We start from the raw sequence: 9,761 nt of genomic DNA, 5'->3' as shown, positions 1-9,761 counted from the left end.
AAGTCAAGAAATACACCCAAAACATGAAACTTGTAGGATGTTCACTATTGCTGAATCTATCAAATTCAATAAATAGGCCTAATACTAATGGCAATATATATTGCTCCAAAAAGTGCACCTTTTCAGCTCAAGAACACTCATGTTCCGTTAAAGCCGTTTTAACATTTATTAGCTAGACTGATATATGCAACATCATTTTGCTCGGTCAAAGCTCTAATTGAATATACATATGATATTCCAAATAATAAATAAATAAATACATAAATAGATAGATAGATACCACCGTTTCCATTGCATTCGCAAAGGCTTCAAAACAAACTCTCGAATGAGATGCAGTGAGTCAGAACAGACTACGTCACAGACGCTGTCCGAAGTGCTGAAATGACACTCCACGCGAAACGAAACACTTATCTTTGAAAAAGCTATTCCCCAGACCTGATGAATACACTTCGTTATGAATATTGAGCCAAACAGGCTGATATGACTACATCATCATCATAACTCATTTAAGTGTTCTACAAAACAAACCAATAACTTTTAGTTTATTTAAAGATGAGGGTCCATTAGCACCAAATAACTGAGCTTTGTGCTTCAGGTGTGTGTGTGCGTATGTATACACTGCACAGAGAGGGTAGATGTTTGGTGTCTTTAGGTAAGGACGCAACTATCTTACCTTCATAGAGCCACCCGATTGCCCATCAAGAGTGCATCCAAAAAGAAGAGAAGAAAAGACAAATTAGTGATTGGCACAAATATATACAATCTCTCTCTCTCCTAATCTAGACACCAAAATAATCTGCAATCTCCTTGCTTTGGCTCCTTCCAAGAAGACATATTTGATGATATTGACAATAATTTGCATTATATTGGAAAATGAAATTGTTTGTTATAATCTAATATAGGGTGACAGTCACATGGACAATGACATGCTGGACCGAGACTCAGTGACGTATTAAGCTATTTTAGTTACGGGACAAGTGAGATTTTTCATAGGAAAGGCTTCAAGTTTGCAAGTCAAGATATACCACATCACTATAAGCATGTATTCACACACACAAGCAAATACCAAAATGCACAGAAACAGATTTAAAATAGAGTATGAGAGTAGGTTATTAGGATTGAGGGTTGATTGTCTCATCATGTAACCTTGTCTGGAAACAAACAAATATAAATGATGAAAGTAATCGGATGGCACAAGTTACTTTTCAGATCTGTTTAGAAAACATAAACACGACTCAGTAGGAAGGATGTTTGGAAAACGACATGATTTTGAGATAATACCATTGTAGAATATTGGGATCCAGTTCGAACAGATTCACTTGTGTCCCCAGGACATTTTCTCAAAGTTGAATCAGCCTGCAGCGTGTTGTCGTTGTAAGATCTGACAAACTTGAAGTCACTGGTGCGTGAGCCCGTTGTCAGGTAAGCGTCATAATTGTAAGAACTCCGCAGCGTTCCTGTTCCATCCACCTCTGCATAGTTAGGAGGGAAATACGCGCTGGGAATGGCCACAGCTCCATCAAACAACAGTCTAGGTTTCCTCCTGCGGCAAAACCTCACGGCCAGAATGAGAATGATGAAAGTCAGGAAAAAGGTGGAGACGGACACCAGAGCGATGATCAAGTAGGAAGTCAGTTTAGAATCCTTCCCCTCGTAAGACATGTCTTTCAGCTCTGGAACCTCAGCCAGGTTATCTGATATCAGTAGGTAAACAGCACAGGTTGTAGACATAGAGGGCTGTCCGTTATCTTTCACAGATATCACAAGGTTCTGCTTCATACCGTCAGAATCCGAAATGTCCCGCTGGGCCCTGATCTCTCCACTGTGGAGACCGATAGTGAAAAGTCCCGGATCAGTGGATTTCACAATCTGATAGGAAAGCCAGGCGTTCTGGCCAGAGTCAGCATCCACAGCTATCACCTTGGAAACCAGGGACCCTGCCAGAGCAGCTTTGGGGACCATCTCAGTCATCAAGGAGTTCCCTGCTGGAGCAGGGTATAATATCTGGGGAGAGTTGTCATTCTCATCTGCTACGAAGACGCTCACAGTCACGTTACTGCTGAGTGGAGGAGAACCGTTGTCTCTGGCTAAAACCTGGACCTTAAGGCTTCTAAACTGTTCATAATCAAATGCTCTCACGGCATGGATCACCCCTGTGTCTCCGTTAACGGATACATATGAAGACACGGGGACACCGTTGACCTCACTGGGCACTAGAGAATAGACCACTGTGCCGTTCTGTCTCCAGTCTGGGTCTCTGGCAGTAACAGAACATATGGAGGAGCCAGGCTTGTTATTTTCACTCACATAGGCGCTGTAGGATTGGTCTTCAAACACAGGAGGGTTGTCATTGACGTCAGAGACAGACAGATGAATAGTCTTCGAGGAGGATAAAGGTGGAGAGCCCTCGTCAGTAGCAGTGATAGTTATGTTATAATCTGATATCAGCTCACGGTCTAATTCACTGGTAGTTACTAATGAATAGTAGTTTTTAATGGAGGGGTTTAGTTTGAAAGGAACATTCTGCTGGATGGAGCAGCGGACCTGTTTATTGACACCAGAGTCTTTATCCTGAACATTAATGATGCCCACCTCTGTGCCTGGCAACACATTCTCAGAGATGGGATTGCTAAGGGATTTAAGAGAAATAACAGGGGCATTATCATTTATATCTGTTATTTCGACCTTAACATTGGCAAAGGAAGTCAAACCAAAATTGTCTTTAGCTTGGATACTAAAATCATAAATTGACTCTTTTTCAAAATCTATTGTTCCAACCATGCTAATGTCACCAGTTTTGGAGTTGAGGGAAAATAACTTCTTTACATCTTCAGTTATTGGACCAAAACCGTAAGTCACTTCCCCATATGCCCCCTCATCTGCGTCAGTTGCAGACACAGTAATTACAACAGAACCTATAGGGGAGTTTTCAGGTAAATTCACCTTATAGACATTCTGTTTAAACACGGGTTTATTATCGTTAGCATCAAGAACGGTGACGTGTATAACTACAGTACCGGATCTCTGCGGAGTCCCTCCGTCAACAGCAGTAAGAAGTAACGTCACTTCTTGCTGTTGTTCACGATCTAATTCTTTCTCTAAAACCAGTTCACCGTGTTTCCCCCCACCAGGATTGGTGTGAACAGCTAAACTAAAGTGATCGTTCCTTTGTAATATGTAGCCCTGAACGGCATTAATGCCTATGTCAGCGTCAAGTGCCTGATTAACAGCGAATCTAGCGCCTTTGTCTGCTGACTCCTGTATTTCAAATTTGACATCTTCCCCGAATTGTGGCGTGTTGTCATTGACATCTTGAATTTGCAAGACGATGTTATGTGATTCTAACGGATTCTCCAGGATAATTTCATATTTCAGGGAACAGGAAAGTCTCCTGCCGCAAAGCTGCTCCCTGTCTATTATTTCAGCGACGATCAATTCTCCAGAGTTCAGATTCATATCACAATACCGTTTGTTATCACCATCAACATCCAAACGAGCTTTGCGAGACAATAGTCCTGTAGCATCAAGTCCGAGATCATTGGCTATATTTCCTATTACCGACCCGCGTTTCATCTCCTCAGGAATAGAATAGGTCACATCTCCATAGCTGCTGCGCAATAGCAGAGGAAACAAAGCCAGCCAAAACATCGGTGCAGAGACAGAGAGCCCCAGGTATTCCATTTTCCAGAACGATATTGACAATTCCTGCATGTTATACTTTAATGTGGTTTTATCCAGGCAAAAACATGCACTCTCTCTATATCTAAATGACAAAAACACCACTGTTCTTTATCACGACCTTCACGAAGTCTGCGCCCATAAGTGGGTGGAGAGAATCGTGAAACATCACTAGCTGGTAGATAGCGACACTCTGTGTACTTTACTAAAACTGCATAAAAAACGTAAAACAATACTGCAGTCACATACTCAATGACAGTAGATCTGTCAAAAGGCTTAAAGCTTGCATTTTAACCGATATCAACTAGTCTGAAGTGCCATCTTATTATTGTATGAAAATTAAAGCTTTCGTTGTCAAGTAATTTTTCATATGCATTTCTTCTGAGGGAAGAAATTAACAGTCAAAATATCAAAATTGTTGCTTACGTTATGATTGAAGAATTGGTTGCTATAGTATTACGTACGAAACAAGTCTATTTTTAGTCGAAGCCTTTTGACTATTCATAAATATATTTTTAAAGACTTTTACAAACGTTATTCAGCACAGCCTCCTTTCAAGGCCAATACAGAGCTACATTGCATTCACTACTCTGACAAAAACACAAAGGAGCTGTCCCTACGTTGAGGTGCTGAAGCCGGAACGCGTTTCCTTAAAAAACCTTCAGTGTAGTAGAACAGAACAGACAGCAGAACGTCCAAGCTCATTTTATCCACCACAGACAGGATCTCCATGAAGGGCTCTTACCTCATTAGATTCTCCTGCTGTGTTCAGTGTGGTGATACTTCCTTCCAGAAAATGATCTGGACTCTTTTTTAGTGTCATTTCAGCTGGCAGCGTGTTGTCGTTGTAAGATCTGACAAACTTGAAGTCACTGGTGCGTGAGCCCGTTGTCAGGTAAGCGTCATAATTGTAAGAACTCCGCAGTGTTCCTGTTCCATCCACCTCTGCATAGTTAGGAGGGAAATACGCACTGGGAATGGCCACAGCTCCATCAAACAACAGTCTAGGTTTCCTCCTGCGGCAAAACCTCACGGCCAGGATGAGAATGATGAAAGTCAGGAAAAAGGTGGAGACCGACACCAGAGCGATGATCAAGTAGGAAGTCAGTTTAGAGTCCTTCCCCTCGTAAGACATGTCTTTCAGCTCTGGAACCTCAGCCAGGTTATCTGATATCAGTAGGTAAACAGCACAGGTTGTAGACATAGAGGGCTGTCCGTTATCTTTCACAGATATCACAAGGTTCTGCTTCATACCGTCAGAATCCGAAATGTCCCGCTGGGCCCTGATCTCTCCACTGTGGAGACCGATAGTGAAAAGTCCGGGGTCAGTGGATTTCACAATCTGATAGGAAAGCCAGGCGTTCTGGCCAGAGTCAGCATCCACAGCTATCACCTTGGAAACCAGGGACCCTGCCAGAGCAGCTTTGGGGACCATCTCAGTCATCAAGGAGTTCCCTGCTGGAGCAGGGTATAATATCTGGGGAGAGTTGTCATTCTCATCTGCTACGAAGACGCTCACAGTCACGTTACTGCTGAGTGGAGGAGAACCGTTGTCTCTGGCTAAAACCTGGACCTTAAGGCTTCTAAACTGTTCATAATCAAATGCTCTCACGGCATGGATCACCCCTGTGTCTCCGTTAACGGATACATATGAAGACACGGGGACACCGTTGACCTCACTGGGCACTAGAGAATAGACCACTGTGCCGTTCTGTCTCCAGTCTGGGTCTCTGGCAGTAACAGAACATATGGAGGAGCCAGGCTTGTTATTTTCACTCACATAGGCGCTGTAGGATTGTTCTTCAAACACAGGAGGGTTGTCATTGACGTCAGAGACATATAAATGAATAGTCTTTGAGGAGGATAAAGGTGGAGAGCCCTCGTCAGTAGCAGTGATAGTTATGTTATAATCTGATATCAGTTCACGGTCTAATTCACTGGTAGTTACTAAGGAATAGTAGTTTTTAATGGAGGGGTTTAGTTTGAAAGGAACATTCTGCTGGATGGAGCAGCGGACCTGTTTATTAACACCAGAGTCTTCATCCTGTACATTAATGATGCCCACCTCTGTGCCTGGTAACACATTCTCAGGGATGGGATTGCTCAGGGATTTAATAGAGATGAGTGGAGCATTGTCATTTACATCTGTTATTTCGACTACAACATTGGTAAAAGAAGTCAAACCAGAGGTATCTTTAGCTTGTATACTAAAATCATAAATTGACTCCTTTTCGAAATCCATATCTCCGACTATGCATATTTCACCTGTTTTACTGTTGAGAGAAAATAATTTCTTAACATCTTCTGTTATTGGACCAAATTCGTACGTCACTTCCCCGTTCAACCCCTCGTCTGCGTCTGTGGCTGACACAGTAATAACAAGATAACCAACGGGGGAATTTTCAGTCAGACTGACTTTATATTCACTCTCACTAAACACTGGTTTGTTATCGTTAGCGTCTAGCACAGTGATGTGTACAATGACAGTGCCGGATCTCGGTGGAGTTCCACCATCAACAGCTGTTAGCATTAACGTTAATTCTTGCTGTTTTTCGCGATCTAATTCATTTTCTAAAACAAGTTCCCCATGCTTCCCCCCCCTTGGATTAGTATGAACCGCTAAACTAAAGTGTTCGTTTCTTTGTAAGGTGTAGCCTTGGATCCCATTGACGCCTATGTCTGCGTCAAGTGCCTGATTTACATCAAAGCGAGCGCCTTTGACTGCAGATTCTCTGATTTCGAATTTAACAACCTCTTGCACGAATTGTGGAGCATTATCGTTGATATCTTGTATCTGTAACACGATGTTATGTAATTCTAACGGGTTCTCCAGGACCATTTCATATTTCAAAGAACAGGAAAGCCTCCTGCCGCAAAGCTGCTCTCTGTCTATAATTTCAGCGACGATCAATTCACCGGTGTTCAGATTAATGTCACAATACCGTTTGCTTCTACGATCAACATCCAAGCGAGCTTTCCGTGACAATAATCCTTTAGCATCAAGTCCCAGATCTTTGGCTATATTTCCTATTACCGACCCGCGTTTCATCTCCTCAGGAATAGAATAGGTCACATCTCCATAGCTGCTGCGCAAGAACAGAGGAAACAAAGCCAGCCAAAACATCGGTGCAGAAACAGAGAGACCCAGGTATTCCATTCTCCAGAAATATGTAGACAATTCTTGCATGTTACGCTCTCATCCAGGTTTATTCGTGCAAAAACATACACAGTACCTTGACGTTGAAATGACAAAAAAGCAATGTTCTAATCACGACGTACAGAAAGTCTGCGCCCATAAGTGGGTGGAGAGAAATGTGAAACATCACTTGCTGGTAGATAGCGACACTCTGTGTACTTTACTAAAACTGCATAAAAAACTTGAACCACAACCGCACTCACAGGTTCAATGAAATATATGGGTCTGCCAAGATGAAAGTGGCACAAAACCTGCATTCTAACCGAAATCAAGTAGTCAGAAGTCTAACGTTAGATCAATGATGCATGCCATTTGATACTTTCTTCTTCCCATAACATTGAATATGCAGTTCTACTGAGGAAGATTTAAACTATTAAAAACTCCGGATTGCAGATTGGGTTATGATTGAGGAACTGGTCGATAAAAACTTGGCTAATATTGAGCGAAGCTGTCAAACTATTTTTTGTTATATATCTCCAAGAACGGTTAAACAGGTTATTTAGCAAAAGCTCTTTTCAAGGCAAGTAGAGTGCCACGTTGCATTCACGACGCTGACTGAATCACAAGGGAGCTGTCCCTATATTGAGGTGCTGAAACAGAAACTCGTTTCCTTAAAAAAAAAAAACTAAAGTGCAGTAGAAGAGAACAGAAAGCAGCAAATCCTGCTAATTGTATTCACCACAGACATGATCTCCATGAAGGGTTCTTACCTCGCTAGATTCTCCTGCTGTGTTCAGTGTGGTGATACTTCCTTCCAGAAAATGATCTGGACTCTTTTTTAGTGTCATTTCAGCTGGCAGCGTGTTGTCGTTGTAAGATCTGACAAACTTGAAGTCACTGGTGCGTGAGCCCGTTGTCAGGTAAGCGTCATAATTGTAAGAACTCCGCAGCGTTCCTGTTCCATCCACCTCTGCATAGTTAGGAGGGAAATACGCGCTGGGAATGGCCACAGCTCCATCAAACAACAGTCTAGGTTTCCTCCTGCGGCAAAACCTCACGGCCAGGATGAGAATGATGAAAGTCAGGAAAAAGGTGGAGACGGACACCAGAGCGATGATCAAGTAGGAAGTCAGTTTAGAATCCTTCCCCTCGTAAGACATGTCTTTCAGCTCTGGAACCTCAGCCAGGTTATCTGATATGAGTAGGTAAACAGCACAGGTTGTAGACATAGAGGGTTGTCCGTTATCTTTCACAGATATCACAAGGTTCTGCTTCATACCGTCAGAATCAGAAATGTCCCGCTGGGCCCTGATCTCTCCACTGTGGAGACCGATAGTGAAAAGTCCGTGATCGGTGGATTTCACAATCTGATATGAAAGCCAGGCGTTCTGGCCGGAGTCAGCATCCACAGCTATCACCTTGGAAACCAGGGACCCTGCCAGAGCAGCTTTGGGGACCATCTCAGTCATCAAGGAGTTCCCTGCTGGAGCAGGGTATAATATCTGGGGAGGGTTGTCATTCTCATCTGCTACAAAGACGCTCACAGTCACGTTACTGCTGAGTGGAGGAGAACCATTGTCTCTGGCTACAACCTGGACCTTGAAGCTCCTAAACTGTTCATAATCAAAAGCTCTCACGGCATGGATCACCCCCGTGTCTCCGTTAATGGATACATATGAAGACACGGGGACACCATTGACCTCACTGGGCACTAGAGAATAGACCACTGTGCCGTTCTGTCTCCAGTCTGGGTCTCTGGCAGTAACAGAACATATGGAGGAGCCAGGCTTGTTATTTTCCCTCACATAGGCGCTGTAGGATTGTTCTTCAAACACAGGAGGATTGTCATTGACGTCAGAGACAGATAAATGAATAGTCTTTGAGGAGGTTAAAGGTGGAGACCCCTCGTCAGTAGCAGTGATAGTTATGTTATAATCTGATATCAGCTCACGGTCTAGTTCACTGGTAGTTACTAAGGAATAGTAGTTTTTAATGGAGGGGTTAAGTTTGAAAGGAACATTCTGCTGGATGGAGCAGCGGACCTGTTTATTGACTCCAGAGTCTTTATCCTGTACATTAATGATGCCCACCTCTGTGCCTGGTAACACATTCTCAGGGATGGGATTGCTCAGGGATTTCAGAGAAATTACAGGGGCATTATCATTTATATCTGTTATTTCAACCTTAACATTGGCAAAGGAAGTCAAACCAAAATTGTCTTTAGCTTGGATACTAAAATCATAAATGGACTCTTTTTCAAAATCTATTGCTCCAACCATGCTAATGTCACCAGTTTTGGAGTTGAGGGAAAATAACTTCTTTACATCTTCAGTTATGGGACCAAAACCGTAAGTCACTTCCCCATATGCCCCCTCGTCTGCGTCAGTTGCAGACACAGTAATTACAACAGAACCTAAAGGGGAGTTTTCAGGTAAATTCACCTTATAGACACTCTGTTTAAACACGGGTTTATTATCGTTAGCATCAAGAACGGTGACGTGTATAACTACAGTACCGGATCTCTGCGGAGTCCCTCCATCAACAGCAGTAAGAAGTAACGTCACTTCTTGCTGTTGTTCACGATCTAATTCTTTCTCTAAAACCAGTTCACCGTGTTTCCCACCTCCAGGATTGGTGTGAACAGCTAAACTAAAGTGATCGTTACTTTGTAATATGTAGCCCTGAACGGCATTAATGCCTATGTCTGCGTCAAGTGCTTGATTAACAGCGAATCTAGCGCCTTTGTCTGCCGACTCGTGTATTTCAAATTTGACATCTTCTCCGAATTGTGGCGTGTTGTCATTGACATCTTGAATTTGCAAGACGATGTTATGTGACTCTAACGGGTTTTCAAGAACCATTTCATATTTCAGGGAACAGGAAAGCCTCCTGCCGCAAAGCTGCTCTCTGTCTATTATTTCAGCGACGATCAATTCACCCGTGTTCA

At 42.9% G+C, this 9,761-nt stretch overlaps 1 protein-coding gene across 1 annotated transcript in view; it reads right to left on the bottom strand.

Moving 5' to 3' along the window:
- Positions 1-562: 562 nt before the first annotated feature.
- LOC146287791 (protocadherin gamma-A11-like) overlaps positions 563-9,761 on the bottom strand; it is a 22,571-nt gene continuing 13,372 nt past the window's right edge. Inside the window, exon 2 of the mRNA XM_084698822.1 lies at positions 563-673. Within this exon, the coding sequence (XP_084554948.1) occupies positions 665-673 (9 nt within the window). The 3' untranslated portion in view covers positions 563-664. The remainder of the gene's footprint in view (positions 674-9,761) is intronic.

This window comes from Hypomesus nipponensis, chromosome 5 (genome assembly GCF_054491055.1).
Source record: "Hypomesus nipponensis isolate SF chromosome 5, ASM5449105v1, whole genome shotgun sequence".
Classification (NCBI taxonomy): Eukaryota; Metazoa; Chordata; class Actinopteri; order Osmeriformes; family Osmeridae; genus Hypomesus; species Hypomesus nipponensis.
This window is presented reverse-complemented; position numbering and strand designations above follow the sequence as displayed.